We start from the raw sequence: 17233 nt of genomic DNA, 5'->3' as shown, positions 1-17233 counted from the left end.
CCTTTCTCTGTGACTTACGTTCTTCTACATCTCAACCTTTTGTTTTCCCTCATCTTTGTAGTAGTGTTATATGCATTGGCCAAAGTGTGGTTTCTTATGACACTGTGTGCACATTGTACAGTGCCCCCTTTCCCAGAGTCCTAGAGGTTTTCTGGTGGTTTGACAAACCTTACCTCAGACCAGAGAAAGCACACTTAAAAAAATATAAGTCCAGAGCCATAAAAAAAAAATCTCTTTTCACTCCAGGTAATGATGGTGCATGCCTTTAATCCCAGCACTCAGGAGGCAGAGGCAGGGGAATCTCTTGAGTAGGAGGCCAGCCTGGTCTACAGAGTGAGTCCCAGGATAGCCAAGGCTACACAGAGAAACCCTGTCTCAAAACAAACAAACAAATCATTTTTAAATTTTGTTTTTGTTTTTGTTTTCTGAGGCAGGGTTTCCCTGTGTAGACCTGGTTATCTTGGACTCATTTTGTAAGCAGGCTAGCCTCGAACTCACAGTGATCCGCCTGCCTCTGTCAAGTGCTAGGATTAAAGGTGTGTGCCACCACGCCCGGTTATAAACAGATCTCTTATCCTCCTATCGAACTGTAGCACTCCCTGGGCAGTGGAGGAATAGGTGTGGCTTGGTGGTATTTCAGGCCTATCTATCCAACAGGCCTTGTGCTGGGTTGGCTGTAGGCATTAGTTTTGAATACTCAATTTAGATTTCCCATTGAGGCCTACAGATGGCCCTAATGTTTACGCCTTTTCCCTCCTGGGCAAATTCTTGTGAGACATACTCTCTGCAGGGGAGTATCTTTTATCTTAGAGTTTATAAAGGTTTTATGTGTGTGTGTGTGTGTGTGTGTGTGTGTGTGTGTGTGTGTGTGTGTTTACAACCTAATATAAAGTATATGGTGTTTATTTTTAGCCAAGGCACACTAAAATAGGAACATTTAACATTGATGACAATGTTCTGTTTTGTTTTGTTTTGTTTTTTTAGTTTTCTTGTTTTTACTGTTTCTTTTTTCCTTTTCTTTTGCCCAACTAATTTTTATCTTTATTCTATTTTGTTTATTACACAATTATAAAAATAAAATTCTGGTATAAAAATAATGTAATATTAATTCCTTGTCAGCAGAGTTCCTGTACCTGGGAGAGCCCCAGCTGTTGCCTGTGTTTAGCTGGCTCTGACTAGCTAGATTGAGGTCCTGGAGGCCCAGTGCGGCCTTCCCAGCCCTTGTTCTCAATTTCTTCGACTGTTTTCTGTTCTCGGCTTTTTTGTTTGTCATTGTTCTGTTTTTAAAAGGATGGATTTTACACTGGGTTATGTCTTAGGTTAAAACTTTGTATTTTTTTTCTTAAACCAAGATCCATGTTTTTACAGCTTTAAAACTGTTTTCATTATTAGCTAGTAAATTTAATATGACCCTTTAATTCAGTTGGGGGCGATAATTTTAAAAGATCAGCGCATCAAAAGTCACCCCCTAGAAATTCTGATTTGTGGTCACATTCTTTACTTTGTAAATACAGTAATTACCAGTAATGCTTAATACTGGGCCCAAAACTGGAACTCTACATAAAAGTCGGATAATGTTTATTGAATTCAATTAAAAGCCTTCAGACAAAGACAGCATTGACACAGACACAGATTATAGATTTACTGATAAGCCCTTGAAAAATTGAGCAAATAGTTGTATACTAAAGCAGAAAGGGTGTGTGCTGTGTGTGAGAAGAGTGGAGGGTGGGGCCAGCGTAGTTAGCTCTGAGCTGTGGCTGCCAAGTGCTGACTATTTGTCTGTCTCTGGTTCTTACACAGAACGTTTGTGGCTATCTGTAGGATTTATTACAGTAAGTGGTGAATTCTCTCTTTTTAGATGAATTAGTGCCTTTAAAAAGGTTGTTCTCCATGGTTCACATGAGGAGCAGTGAGTTCATTTTTCTGAGTATTGACAGCATGGTATAGCCTCAACCATATACCACTTTTTAAATGGGCAATTTAGAAGAAAAAAAAAATATCACCACTCAAGAATTATTTGGAGCGCTGGGTTTATTGATAAACTGACTTAATTTTAAACCTTTATGTATTGGTGATTGGTGTGTCTTAGTGGAAAGACATGCTGGCCCTTGTTTGGATTTTTTTTTTTTTAAATATGATGTTTTATGTGGATATTTAAATGTCCATTGACAGCCAGCTTTTGCACACACAAGCATGTATGTATTTCTCAGTGGTCATACTTAAAAACCACATACACGCGCCGACACACAGCTGCATTTAGTTCAGTGATTATACATTCATATGAATGCATGTAGTGTGTTTATTTCAGAGTGTATGCATTTCAATAAAAGCAGGTGCAGAGTGAGAGTAGGGTGTGAGTGCGGGGTACGAAAATACACATGCTGATGCATATGTAGCGACAAGAGCTCTGCAGTTACATCGCACATCTCGGAGTTGGTGTGCTCCTGTTTCAGCGTGCTGTTCCAACCCGGGTTCAAACATTACCGTAAAAATATGTGCATAAAAAAAGGCAAAGTTTTGATATGGGTAGAGAAAGACACCGCACCCTGTGCCGAGTATGGTAGTCCATCGGCGTAGTAAGTAGCACGGTTAGGATTATTTTAGTCATTGACAGCTCTGAGCAACTTTATTTTTTTTTTTTTCCTCATTATCTCAAATAGGGCTTTCCAAATTAAACCATAATCCCCTCATGACTGTCACATATGATGTTGGAGGGGGGTGGAAAGTCTACCATTTCTGAACATTTATGGTGGAATTTATATAATTGCTTGTGTTAAGGAGTGTTCCCTTTCTGAATGATAGGCGTATGTTATTTCACTGCTGCTGAGGATAGTAGCTTTTAGCATATGCCATTCGTTCGGTTATGTCTACTTGATGTCTTTTTAATGGCAACCTATGGCCAGACGTGAGTGCCGGTGCTTCAGCCCTTACACCTTTCAGTTCACCTCTCTCTAACGCTGTCAGTTAAAGAAAATGTATGTCCTTACAGACTTAAATAAAACCTAGAGTTTAACTCTGATGCTGTTCAGTGGCTTTTCCCCCCTCAGTCTCCTCCCACCTGTCTTTGGCACACTTTATTTTTCCAGTAAAATAAAGAACGAAGATGGATTATTTCAAAACTGATAACAGTAATGGACCATCATGCAATGTTTTATTGAATTTGAGTTCTGTGAATTATGTGGTGGAGAGAAATTCACCTGCTTAAGTATAACAGAAATCACTCCTGTCTTCCTATAATTCTTCAGTGTAATTTAAGAAAAGTCTACTATCCATATCACTATTGAATAAAAGGTAAAAAGGTGCCATTATCTGGGTGGCAGCTCTTGACGAGCCTACCGGGGGACAGGGATGAATGCATCTCCTTATAACTTGCTTGGCATGATTCCATGAGCAGGTGGAGTTTGAAAATAGTCTTTTACCTGGACATGTGATCAGGAACTCACCAAACAGGCAGGGAGCCCGAAGAATATTCTAATCTTTCTCTTTAGGGGAGAGGTTTCCTCAAATCGTTTTTTAATTTTTTTTCTTTCTTTCTGAGGGCTTTGAAGTTCCACAGAGCTGATAAAAATCTATTTTAATCAGTGATTATGTTCAAAGAGGAGACAAACTGGAGGCCAGACAGGCTTTTTGTTCAGATTGGCCGTCTCTTTCGCTTATCTGCTGTTTTAAAGAATTTATAATGAGCTTTTGGAGGTACTGATAATATTTATTGGAGGTTTTCTTTCTTTTGCAATTACTAATGAATTCTACTTGTAATAACTTGTACAACTCTTGTCGGAATGTGAAAAGGAGAGGTTTAGGAATTTATAAGTAAATGCACTCTTTAATTGAATTTGAGAAAAAAAAAACAGGCCTCTCACTTAACCACTAAGTAATGACAATGCAGAATAAATTTGTATTTTCATATATACAACACACATCTAATTATTTGTAAGATGTGAAATCCCAATGAATGGCAGCTTCTTATTTCCTGTGAAATTAATATGTATGATGTGTTGGGAACTCCCTTCATAATATTTTAAGTTTTTGAGTTCCTTGTGGAAACAAGATTACTAATGATTTTACCTAATGTAGTTCAGTGAATTTATTGAGCACCTATCATACACAAAAAGGCTGAACTTAAATTTGGTACCTCGGCTGGTTCTGTGATATGACAGGGTGCATGGCCTTCACATTTCTGTAGTATGATGGATTGTGGGTAATGATCTACCAGTCAGTCAGTCAGTCAAGAGGAATGAATACAAATGACTTTAGCCTAACCTGGAAAGACTGCACTGTATCTACCTATATAAGATGGGGAAAGGGGTCCCATACGTATTGAATTCATAAGCCATTCCAACAACAAGCCGAAGAGGACCAAGACGTGCACTCTAGTATCTGGGTTCTAACACTGCTCATACCCATCCAGGCTGTCCCATATCTCTAAGTAATTTTTAAAAATTAACACTAATCATATGGTTTCTAACAACATTTTTCAGGCATTTCCACCAGGGGGCACTCCCCTCATTGAAAGCTCTGGGCCAAAAAAAAAAAAAAAAAGTTTTCTGAAACACAGTAGACTGTCTACACTGCCTGCTTAAGCTCTTTGACTGTCTGGGGTTTACAACACTGTATCAGAGAATTGGTGAACTCCAGGCAGGAAACCTACATCCACTCCAAGGGATGTTTAAGTTTTGGGGCAAGGGTTCTGCAGAGGCAGCACTCCTGTGCTTAAATGGAAGGTTTGCTGATTTCAAACCAAATTCCCTCCCAAGTGATGATCTGTCTTCTAGCCGAGCCACACCCCTGACTTAGTCTTCTGTTAACAGGACTTCAAAGAAAGTGTTTTGTGGGCTTTTCTCATGGACTTGACTTTCGTACCATAGTTCTTTCTGCTGGGGAACATTTTCAATAAGAGATACGTGAAGTATTACTTTGTCTTTTTGAGAGTTAACACGTCTATTTCAAGTACTCTGTAGGAAGAACCGAAATATTTACAGGGTATCTTTGCCCCTGATTTGTTTCTGAGTTTACTGACTAGTTAGCAGCATCATGCAGGTTGACATTTTACAAAGTACCACACAATGGTGACTTTAGTGACGTGCTCGACTGCCTTGGCTGGAAGGCCTCAAGGCCTTGATTCTTTCCTGACATTAGTCATAGTTCATAATGACGGTTAGGGTGTACCCCAGTGTCCCCCTTTTCTATATGTAGTCTACATACACATAATTGTTTCAGTATAAACAACATAACTATAAGGCATTAGTGTGTTATACTTGAGGATTTCATGGCATTTTGTATATACTCAGTGTTTTGATCTATTTACACATTCCTGTACACTTGCTATATATTGCTTTACCAGCCATATTTTTTTGTTTTGTGTGTGTGTGTGCGTGTGTGTGTGTGTGTGTGTGTGTGTGTGTGTGTGTGTGTGTGATATGTATATATGATGTATGTATGTTTTTGAGGCTAGGTCACGCTGTGTAGTCTAGCTGGCCTCAAAAGTGTGATCTTACTGTTTCATCCTTCCTAGGACTGGGAGTATAAGCATGCCACCGTGCCTTGTTTCCAAGCAGTTTTTGTTTGTTTGTTTGTTTGTTTGTTTGTTTTAAGTATATAGCATTTTTGCAGGAGCAATGACACAGAGTTTGCGTGTGACATGTGTGTTCATTTCCACAAGACGCATCAGAAATTGTCCGATTATTGGTTGGCCTAGTACAAGGCAAACAGCTGGATGATTGAATACCTGTTTGCATCTGAGTTCAGATGGCAGGATGTTTTGTTCTCAGTAGACACAGTTGCAGTTACTAGTTAGCACCAAGGACAGAAAGATAAGCACCTCAGTTCCTCAGTTCTTTTTTGTTGTTGTTGTTTGGTTTTGGTTTTGGTTTTATGAGACAGGGTTTCTCTGTGTAGCCTCAGCTGTCCTAGACTTGCTTTGTAGACCAGGCTGGCCTCGAACTCACAGTGATCCACCAGCCTCTGCCTCCCAAGTGCTGAGATTAAAGGCGTGCGCCACCACACCCGGCAGCACCTCAGTTCTTAATCACCATTTCATATGAAAGTGCAGGGGGTTCTTTTCCCCTTAAACACCAGCTTATAAATCAAGTGGTTTATTTTAAAGGGACAGTGTTCTCATCCTCTCTGTGCGCACATACTGCAGAAGGCGACATGATGCGTGGATGTGAGGAATTTGGAAGGAAACCAGGTTAATAGTTCTGAGAAACCGTAAACAGACCCCAATATTAATGCTTTGGGGAGTCTATTTTGCCCTCTCTCACTCAAAAGTACGCTTTTGACCATTTCTGCAAGGTTTGGGTGGGGTGGACTGTCAAATTGTGCAAATGCAGTGCTACTGTGGCTTGCTAATATGTCTGAGTCAAGGAAGCAGGCTTAAGATTGAAGTCTTATCATGTAGTCAGAGCAGCCGGTGCTGTACGTTTGCTTCAGACTACTCTCCAAATACATTAGGAGGAAAGCACCCATCTAAAAACAAATTCTTCCAAAGGAAAAAATAAAACTATTAACATTGAGTTGTTGTGGGGGGGGGGGGAGGACACACCTTAAGAGAAGTGTCTAGTGTGTGTACATTTTTGCTGTTGATAACAGTGATTTTTAGTTTTTAAAAGACATTTGATTATATTCTTTTCAATATGTCAAATTATCGGATAAATTTTTACAGTGTGGAAGAGTGGTTATGCACTTCATGATGGATCTGTGGTTTCTGAAGTGCAAAGTTTTCAACCTATATGTATGGTATAGAAAGTTTTACAATTGCTTGTGGTAGTCTGTTTCTCTTTAAAGTGCAAATTCAAATGGCTATCTGTGACCTTCTATAAACTGAAGATTAAGGAATAACAAAATATTGTCTGTATAAACAAAAGCCTTAACGGTCTTCAATTGATGTGTTGCGGTTCGTTTCCTGGTCTCTTCCTCATATGCTTGGCTCATCCCTCTAGAAATGGCTTGTGCGTTAACACGTTGAGCTGTTGGTCGCCCTGGGCCTTTGTCTCGGAGCTTGAGAACTATACCGCTCAATGCTGTTGTGCTGTGGGGATTTCACTCATTCTTAACTTCCTTCCACCAACTCTCTGTGAAAGATTTCACGGCAAGTTAAGCTACTCAAAGGAAGGAGACCAATTAGGCCGGTTCAGTTTCTGCTCTATGTAAAGCAGATGCTTAATAAAATCGAGGACACAATCGAGGCTCTCTTCTCCACCACTTCAGTTGTAGCTAATATATTCCTTTACAGACGCAAAGCCTCTGACTGCTCACTTTCTGAAGGGCATGGAAAAGGCAGGGGTGGGACATTCCCCACACCCTGGCTGGAGCAAGCTCACCCTGTGTCTTTTTCCCCCTGCAGGGACTGCTTTCTGAAATCCTCCGAAAGGAAGAGGACCCCAAGACTGCATCCCAGTCTCTGCTGGTAAACCTTCGGGCTATGCAGAATTTCTTACAGTTGCCAGAAGCCGAGAGAGACCGGATATACCAGGATGAGAGGGAGAGGAGCTTGAACGCTGCCTCCGCCATGGGTCCCGCCCCGCTGCTGAGCACACCACCCAGCCGCCCTCCCCAGGTGCAGCCACCTCGTCTTTGCAGTTTTTTTTTTCCTCCTGCCCTAAAAGATTTTTAATGATGGCTCTCAGCAAGAAATTGGATAAATAGATACAGATTTTTAAAAGTTCCGTAGACTTGCTTGAGCATTTCATCCCAAATACTAATTCTGATGGAAAACAGTCCACTCCTAATTAGATAGAGGAAAGAAAACTGTTTTCTGTTGTTCCTAGTCTTCAGGTTCTTAAGGGTTGAAGAACTGACCTATCTGCCTCTCCTGTCATTATTACAGTGGTACCTAGACACGTTACAGCAGAAATAATAAGGCCTGGCTAATGTCACTAGTGTGAAGACTGCCTTTTGAATAGTAAATAAAAAATAAATAAGCAATTCCATTTATATTTATGCTTTCCAATACGGACTGCAGCTGGTACCAATTACATATCATCTCGTTTGTAATCTTTCATAATTAAGTTTAATACAATCCTTGAAGGCAGCTTTAAATGGGACTGATAAAGAATTCTATCTGTATTCCCAGAAATGGGCACATTCTAGGTCTTCAAAGTTTTCCACTTTTTTAGGAAGGAAAGAAAGAATCTACCTGCTAGGTAACTTTGTTGTGTATTGTTGTTTTAAATCAAATTTTAAAAGTATCCTTATAACTACTATGAGAAGTTAAGAAATGAACTTTCAGTACAAACTGTTAGATGAAAGTTTGATAGACCACACTTAAAATCTATAAGCAAATGTATTGTCTTCCATATTGAGTTTCTGACAGGTACAAACCTGTAAAACTAAAATAACCTTTGAACCTTTGAAGTTCTTTAAAAAGTTGAATACAGAACACAAATTCAGAGTGCCCATGTAGTATAATATCATAACACAGTCATATGATGATAATAATTTCATTTAATCAATAATAAACAAAAAGTTCATATATTTCTAAGTACAGAAATGCAGGAAAAGCCCATTCAATGGTAAGAAACGAAACTGTTATAGGAACTTTGTGAACAAAGACCAGACACACTCATCAGCTACTTGTTGAAGGTCTAGAGCTGTTGACTTAACGTTCTAAAGTAATTTTTTAATGAAAACCAATTTGTCTTGATGTCCATAGGAGCAGGCTGTAATACGATAGTGCTGTTCTGCACGAGAGAAGGGTCGCTGTGTTCCTACATAGCCTGCCTGCCTGCACATAGCTACTGAGTTGACTTGGCAACCTCATCTATAAAAGATTCCATAAAATACAGAATTAGGAACTCTGTATGTATATATATATGACTTGTGTAGGTGATCATATAAAGAAATATAAGATGTTCAGTGTTTACCATACCATTATTATTATTATTATTATTATTATTACTATTATTATTATTTATAGTAGCCATTCAGAAGGTGGTTCTACAACTGGGGCCATTAGCCTGCCCTTCCTCTTTCTTGTTCTGAGCTGTTTAAAGTACTTCTTTAATAACAATATGAATTTTACCACTGAGCATCTTCTCTTTTTAATCTGCCCAATTATTTAATTTAGTGCTTATACAGCTTCCATTTCCTAGGATTTGGAAGATTTTATTTGTTTTCTAAATGTGATTCTGATGATCACACTAATCCTTATTCATTGAGGGTTTTCTTAGCCAAAATTGTATTAATTCTTAAGTAACAATTTCTACATACTCTTAAGATCCTGTTCAATAGCTTTCCTGTGTGTGTATTTATAAAGACACTATATGTCATGCTCTGTGGGCTAGAAAACATATGTAATTTACTTTTTCCTAAGTTGCAGGGTTCTTGGTTGAGACATCTTTTGCTGTATTCCTTTCTTCTCAAAGGGGTTAAGACCAACCAAGCTCCCCCGCCTGGGTTGTTCAGCCAGTGATGACTACGGGACGGGACAGGGGTAGACACTGTAGCTCCTTCGCGAGATGCTTCCAGATTTCTCTTAGCACGATTTTATTGGCTGTCTAACCACATCCAGAGGTGATTGTTTGATACATGTAGGCCTATGTGTCTTATTTTTTCCTCAATGAGTTCATTTGCATTACTCATTGTTCTAACCGTGTTTGCTGCCAATTGGTTCCATTCTACCCTTTAAAGCAGCACATTAAATTTTAAGAAATTCTTGATCTGTTATCTCACTGTAAAATGGATAGAGTTGGGAGAAAGCATGCTCTCAAGCTCGGTGAGTTAGAACTGTTGTGAATGAGCAGTTGAAGTTAACATACAACCCCAGGAGAGTTTTTCATATGCAGGTAACTAAACTGGCAAGAAAAGGTAGAAAACACACAGAAACAGCCTTCAAAACTGTCTTCAGTTTTGTATATTACCAGAGAATAGTCTTCGTGAAATCACTATGCATTTCATTTCCTGTAAAACAATACATTTGAAACCTATTTTGAGACTAACTTTGAGTTGGGACTTGGACTCTGATTCTGATGAAAAAACAAATACAAAAACAAAGCATCAGAGTTGAAAGGCAGAGGCCCTTAGTGAGTGACTCACAGGATACCCAAGATGCTTTCAAGCCTGGGAGATGGGAGTCCCTTCAGCTTCTACAGTGTGTAGCTTACACCTCGGAAGGTTTTGCAGTATTCCTGGGGCACCCTAGACCAAGGATTTTAAGTCATCTTTAACATGAGGCTTCTCTGGATAGATTGAGGGGTCTGCAGACGGGTACCCTAAAAATACCTTACTGAGAAACAGCTCAGCTACAGGAAACAACAAAGCTCATGGCTGGTCCAGTCATAGTCTTACACTGCCAGTGAGGTCCTGTCTCGGGTAATCCAGTACAAGCAACCAGGAGTGGTCATTGTCCTCCTCTTGGGGTGGGAAGCTTTGTGCTTAACCTGATTGTCAAAGCATATTTTCCTAAATCCCATGCTGTAGTTTTAAGGAAAACTACCTTGTGGCTGATAATGGTTCACAGTTTTCTAAGCGTCATCAGATGCATTAATTCATTGAATCCTAACACCAGCCTATGCTAGGAGAAAAATGAAAAAAAAAAAGTGAAATATATTAATTAAAAATTTCAAATCATAATTAAATTTGTTGCATTTTCCTTTACCTCAAGACATCTCAAAATACCTAGTTTGTAGGAAAAGGGTGAAAGTCAGAGGAAACGGGAGTGTTTGAGGATGTTGTCTAGATGCAGTATATTAAATGTTTGACAAAGGATCTACTTGGAATGATTGCACAGTGCTGTTTCTGGTAGCGTAAAGTAAATTCTCTTTCAAAACCTTCATCATAAGAAAATGTTTGATCTGTCTGGCAGATTTTTTTTTTTTTGAATATGCTGTGGAAAGTTGCCTAATGATTTTAATAGAGGGATTTTTATAAATAAAAACTAATGATTATTTCCTGGGAGTGATTTGTCCTGCAGAACAGATGGGCTTCAGCTAATGTCTTCTACTTTAGGTATAGCCTTGTGTTATTTGTGTATTTTTATACATGGTGACTTCTGGAGTTACATTTTCCAATTTTAACTTCTATGAGGGCTGTTTGACAAGTTGTAGTTTTTAAACGAACCATATAGTTCTTTTAGACTTTACGGTTTTTTCGCATCTCTTCCTGCGTTCTTTAGCTCCTTTCTAAGTAAGGTATGGTGTTTCATAGAAACGAACTGAAAAGTGTACCAATTCCATATAAGGAATATATAGTTAATCTGGCCCCGTATTGTTCTGTCTTTTCAAAACAAATCCCCCCATGATGTAATGAGGCCCAGGTTCATCTTGACTCCAGGTTCAGTTCCAGGCATGATCTTAGCACCTGAGAAGAACATCACTTGTGGATTCCTCAGAAAACATTAGCTGTTACGTACTTGTAGAGTATTTCTCATTACCAGTTGTCTTCTAAAGGGTGTGGCTTTTTCAGTTCTAGATTTGCAAAGTAATAATATTATCCCTATGAAAGAAAATCAGGTCTAAAAAGTTCAAACCACGACACTAAAGGCAGTGTTACATGGGACTGTTTTTTGTCACCCCCTGAGTAGGCCCACAGAATTATTAAGAAGAGGTAATTGGCATACCATGGAAAATACATTTGGATTAGTTTTTTATGTTGGCTATAAAACCATTAGCTTCTAAGACGTAGAATGTAATGAGCTAGATTCAGCAAAGAGCTTCTGAAAAGCAGGCCCAGCCTATCTTGATCACCAAGGATTTTTCTAAGCAACAAGACCCCACAGAAAAATGTATGCCACCTAACTAACTCCCCAGTCTTTGAGAGAAACACAGACTCCAGCAAACTGAAGTTCAGAGCTCTGCCACTAGCAGTACACATTACTTGACCTGTTCTAACGAATTTTCCAGTTTTAAAGCGGAGGAATCGTAGCACCTACTTTGGCCTGTTATGTATGTTCACACACAACGCAGCCAGTAAGTGTCAGCCTCTGTTCTCATAACTCATCGAGGAGCACAAGACTTTGGTTTCGTGTTTGTAAGCACCTTATGCTGGCAGGCAGCGTCTCAGCTTTTCCTGCGTCAGGTAGACCACATTCGTCTGCCCGTAGGACAGGGGGTGTTAGTCTCATAAGCCTGAAAGTATGATCTGGTGCATTTAGCAATCAGTGAAGAAGCAAAGTGGGATTCTCATGTAAAATGTGTGCTCTGCTGCAAAACTTTAGCAAAATGAAAAGTAGACCCCAGTGCTGAGCCTGTCCCCTGCATGGGAGGGTGAATAGAAGCACCCACTCTTAACTGCTTCCCTGGCGCCACCATAATAATGGAGTCGTGTATCTACCTTGATAAAAGCTATTCCAATTGCAACTGCATTTATTTCACCTCCTGTGCTATTTGTGGAGAAGAGCGTAGAGTAGTTTGTTTTGCCTGGGATGAACTACTTTATGAATTTTAATGGATGATATAATATTAAAAGCTAAACCAGGATTAAAGATTTTTTTTTTGTACTAAGCAAAAATAGTACTTAGTAGAGTGAAGTAGAAAAGATTTTTGTTTCCATTTTTTACCTGGGGAAAAAAATTCAGCTTTCATATTTTTTGAAAAGCTGCCCAAGTCAGTTCCCCTTAAGCAATCGCCTGTGTTTAGGAAAAAATGCAGTTGTAGAATTCTAATGGTTTATCCGTGATAAGATGCGTATCTGGGCCAGTAAGAGGAGCTTTGCTGAATACTTTTTGACTGAGTAATGCAGCCAGGTACTGTCTATTTTTTAAAGTTTCCTTTAGTGCTGTGTTTCTGCTTTCTTTCCTCACCACACACACCAGGAAGCCAGCATATGTTTTTTTTTTGTTTTGTTTTGTTTTTGTTTTTGTTTTTTTGCTTTTTTTTCTGTGTGTGTGTGATTTAGGATTCTGGCTTCTTGGTTCAAGTTGTAATTGCTTTACAGAAAACCTAAAGACATTTTTTATAAACAGAATCCCAGAAACTTAAACTCTCCAATTTAATTTTTACAAACGAGTGAGAATTGCTGACACCAGGTGAAATCCAAGTTTCCTAAAGCCAGAGCTGTGCCTGTTGCTACACCTATTGCTGTCAGGAAACTCTTCCTTCTAGTGTGCTGGACTTTGGGGCTCCCATTTCCATAACATTCAATTTTCAAAGCAATTGAAATGGCTTTTCTCTTTCATTAAAGCAGTGAGAAAAATAGGTATTAGAAGGGACCCCATGGGGTGATCAGATCTATCCCTCTGCCTCAGAGCAAGACCACCCCAGAGCAAAGTTTCAAATCTCACCAAAGCAACTTTGTAGGCAATTTATGGTAATGTGTTAACTCTTCTGGCTCCTAACTGCTGTTTAGCAGATTATGGCTTCAAAGCCCTGTGGGTTCCTAGTGGCCTCCAGTCTTAATGTACCCCTTGCCGGTATAGACACAGAGCTGGAAAAGGAGCCCAGGAGATCTCTTGCCACTCCCACTGAGACCGCTTGACAGTTTTCCCTTCCCCGCTGCTGTGCTTGCCACTTCCTGTGGTGCAGCCAGCCACCGCACAGCCTAATGCTTTCCTTCTGCTGCTGGAGCTGGCGTGGAGGGTGTCTTGCTGTGTACCTGTCTCCTGGAGATAAGTCAGGGAAACATGACTTTGCTTCCAGGCTAGATGTTAGAAGGATGCAGAAGGTACCTTTCACAGAGGTCTTATATTTATTTTTCAAGAACTTAATCCCCTTCTGGGGTAACCTCTGCTCCCTTTCACGCAAAGCATTTTGGAAACGGAGTGAAATGAATGTGGAACACTACAGTTCGATATTTTTACTACATGTGCATTTATCGTAATATGTGCTTTTTCTGTTGTTCAAAGTTAGTTTGCAAGATGGTAAGTTTCTAGAGAAACCTTGGTGTCTGTAAAGGGCCCTAAAGAAGTCAGCTCCTCGTTGCCTCATTTTGCTGTGAGCAGCATGGTCCTTTCTCTGTACTAAGGTTTCAATTGCATTTTCATCAGCTTCCTTAGAAAAATTTAGCTTATCATTCATATGAAGAGCTTCAGGACTGCTTCATATAACTGCGTGATAAGAATTAAAAATTGGGATTAAAAATAATAATTGGATCGGATTTTAAGGTTGTGATTTGGCTTTCAAACCCCCAGTCTTGGTTGGTGGGGGACTTTTTTTTTCTTCAGCCAAGATTATCCATTTTGAATATATATATAGAGTTCACCAATGTTTTATATATATACATATATATGTATATATATAGTGAATTGACACAAATGTTCAATTACATTTCAAGAAACATTTTCTGATCATCTAGTTCTATAAGTCAAAAGGAAGTCATTGCGAACCAGAATGCCAGGAGAAGATGAAATAGTCAGACAGAACAGCTTGGACATCGTGTGTGAAATGCAACCAGCCTTTATGATAATTGAGCAAAGCTTTCTACCTGCTTCATGGATGGATAGAAGATTTAAATATGCAGTTCTGAAAATGACTTTATTATGGAAGATTTTAAAATGAAACAAGAGGAAAAGGCATTTAAAAAAAAAAGTCTGAAATTAAAAAGGCCATAGTATTTAACAGCTATCAGTGAAGTAACTGCCTATTAGGCACTGGGCACCCAGCGAAGACACAGCACCGTGCATTATGACTTTAATTGTAAATTTCCTTTGTTAGGGGCTGAAATGGGAGGTAATTGGGAGACAATTAGTTTAGTGTTTTCAAGTCCTTGAAGCTCCTCTCTTTTCCAGAAAACTTACTTTATGGCATTATTTTTTCCTGCTTGTCATCTGGCAGTTGCTGTCACATTACAGATGCAATCATCTGTGACAGTGTGACTTCCTTAACTTAAGCTATCTGATCTCAGGGCAATAACTAATGTTGAGTGACCGCACTGGTGATCTCCTTGATCATAAAACGGGTAACGATGCCCAGCTTGGATGGCGAGCCCGACAAGTTCCGGATCAATTTGCCTAATGAAAAATGACAGCCACGCTCAAAATGTTTTGTAGGTGAAAACAGCTACCCTGGCCGCGGAGAGGAATGGGAAGCCAGAGAACAATACAATGAACATTAATGCCTCCATTTATGACGAGATTCAGCAGGAAATGAAGCGTGCTAAAGTGTCCCAAGCACTGTTTGCAAAGGTTGCTGCCACGAAAAGCCAGGTAAGCGCCTCTACCCGGCATCAGAATGTCCATCCGTGACGCCTGTGGCACGGTCAGGGAAAGGCATGTCTGTGTCCAGTATGACTTTGCGTCCCTGAGAAGTTTGCAGCCTCCGGTATTATGTAGAAAACTGTTGAGCAGTGGGGTGGTGATGTAGGATGTGGCTGCTGGGTTTCCTGGATTTCCTCCACCCCCCCCTGCCCCCCACCCCCACCCCAGCTCCAGCAAGGATACCTCAAGCAGTCTCTGAGTCAGAAGTGGGCTGTCACGACTACAGTTTACTAGGCTGGTGCGTAGTAACAGAACGCGTGAAGTGCTGTTGTTTCATCCTTCCTCAGGTGACCTTCACTTTTTTTATTCCCAAATCATCAGACAACTCTTTATTTTGGCAGTTAGTCTACCTACAGCTATTCTATAGTTATTAGAACAAAGCACCCCCCCCCACACACACACACCATTACATATTAGTGATTTTAGTTTTTCTGTCATTGTACACAAGACGAGTTGAACTACACTCAGAAAACTTGACCAACTCTCATGACTGCATAGAGTTAAACTGGCAGCCATGGAACTCTTCCAAGCAGTGTAAAACCAACGGCTAGGTCATGCAGCCTGTTACCACTGTGCTGCTCGTGTGCGGATGACTCGTCTGGTAGGACAAGTTCACAGTTGTCTATTAGCCTATCACCAGAGCCATGAATCCTTTTTAAAGGCTTAGAGGACACAATTCCCTCCCTCTCGTGGAAACACTGAGGCGGGACTCAGAGGCACACAAGGGCTCGGGTGAGAGTTGGGTAACTTGAAATGGTATGCTATGAACTGTTCTTATAATCGCAAAATGCTCTTTTATAGATCATCCTAACTGTTGTCAGTTTGTGATAAAATATACAATTCTGGGAGTACTCACAGCACGACAAATTTATAGCACAATATTTTTTTTTCTGCTTTTCCTAAAATTTTACTCTGTCTGCATTAATAATGGCACTTAATGGGGGCTTTTTTTACCTTAGGAACATGTTGCTCCTGTTTAAGTCGTAGGCCGGATGAACACTTAAGGGATATCTTGGAAATGTTATATAAAAATGATTGAACTCAAGCTGTGGACTGTAAAAAAATTATAGCTTTATAGGCCGCATGCCTGCCTACCCTTCAATCACTGTCAAAGTGATAATTTCTACAATAATATGTTTCTTTTATTGTGAGATTCTAAACATCAAGTACTGTTTAAACATTAAACTGAATTGTTTGTGTTAGTGCTGTACTCAGCGTGTCATACATCAGGCCACCGTAATCTCTCATGGAATGTAAAATCCTGTCATGAATCATGGCTCGCATATCGGAAATTACTGTAATTTTGATTGGAAATTACAGGGCTCTTGAAATGTTTCTAATTATGATAGAATGTTCGAGCCGCTTCAGACCTGTGTGCTTCTTCAGATGTCTTCATTTACATGCCAAGACTGCGCGTTAAGGAGACATGTCCTGTTCTCACTCCCCGCTCACCCGGCACAGTCCTGTTTTGACTACTTAGTCTAATTATGATGAGGATCTCTTATTTAAATATATATTATTTTGCCTTTCTTTCTGATCCTACAGCCCACCCCAACCCCCCCATCCCCCACCCCCCACCCCCACCTCACCCCGGCCTGTCCAATTACATAATAGACTGCCTTCCTACAGGGGCCAGGCACTTTTCTCCAAATCTCCAAAATGGAGGAGTTAAGATACACATTATTATAATCAGGTCAGCCGTGAAAACAAAACAAACAAAAGTTACTATTAAAGCTTTTCAGACCGGATCATTTCGTGGCCTGTCACCTGTCATTTAATTCCATCGGCTCCTCCCACCCCTCTCGGCTTCCTTTCTGACGAATGCCCAGCCACCTGTGGCTTGCCTCTTCCTTGTGTCATAGTGGAGGGTCCCCGCCTTTGGATTGACTTACTGTCTTCGGAACCATGTAGGAAGCAGCAGTCTGCTAATTCAGCTCTGTTTGGTGCTCTGTAGAGTTTTTAAACGTTGTCATTTTTGCCCGGTCCTTTGCCGAGCCTCGGCTTTATGTTTCTGCAGTGTTGATAGGCAGCTTCTAAGAATGTGCCATTTCTCTGAATCGCAAGAACACCCCAAATTCTCCTCTTCCTATGAGTGGGATGAAGGAA

At 40.1% G+C, this 17233-nt stretch overlaps 1 protein-coding gene across 7 annotated transcripts in view; it reads left to right on the top strand.

The window, feature by feature from the left end:
- SATB1 (SATB homeobox 1) overlaps nucleotides 1-17233 on the top strand; it is a 94928-nt gene that overhangs the window by 51939 nt on the left and 25756 nt on the right. For all 7 annotated transcript variants that reach the window (XM_084753322.1, XM_084753320.1, XM_084753321.1 and 4 more), the window contains exons 8-9: nucleotides 7343-7555; nucleotides 14921-15076. In XM_084753322.1, the coding sequence (XP_084609448.1) occupies nucleotides 7343-7555; nucleotides 14921-15076 (369 nt within the window). The remainder of the gene's footprint in view (nucleotides 1-7342; nucleotides 7556-14920; nucleotides 15077-17233) is intronic.

Source organism: Acomys minous (assembly GCF_964271855.1).
Source record: "Acomys minous genome assembly, chromosome: 13".
Lineage (NCBI taxonomy): Eukaryota > Metazoa > Chordata > Mammalia > Rodentia > Muridae > Acomys > Acomys minous.
The sequence above is the reverse complement of the archived record's forward strand: the minus strand, read 5'-3'. Positions and strand labels throughout refer to the sequence as shown.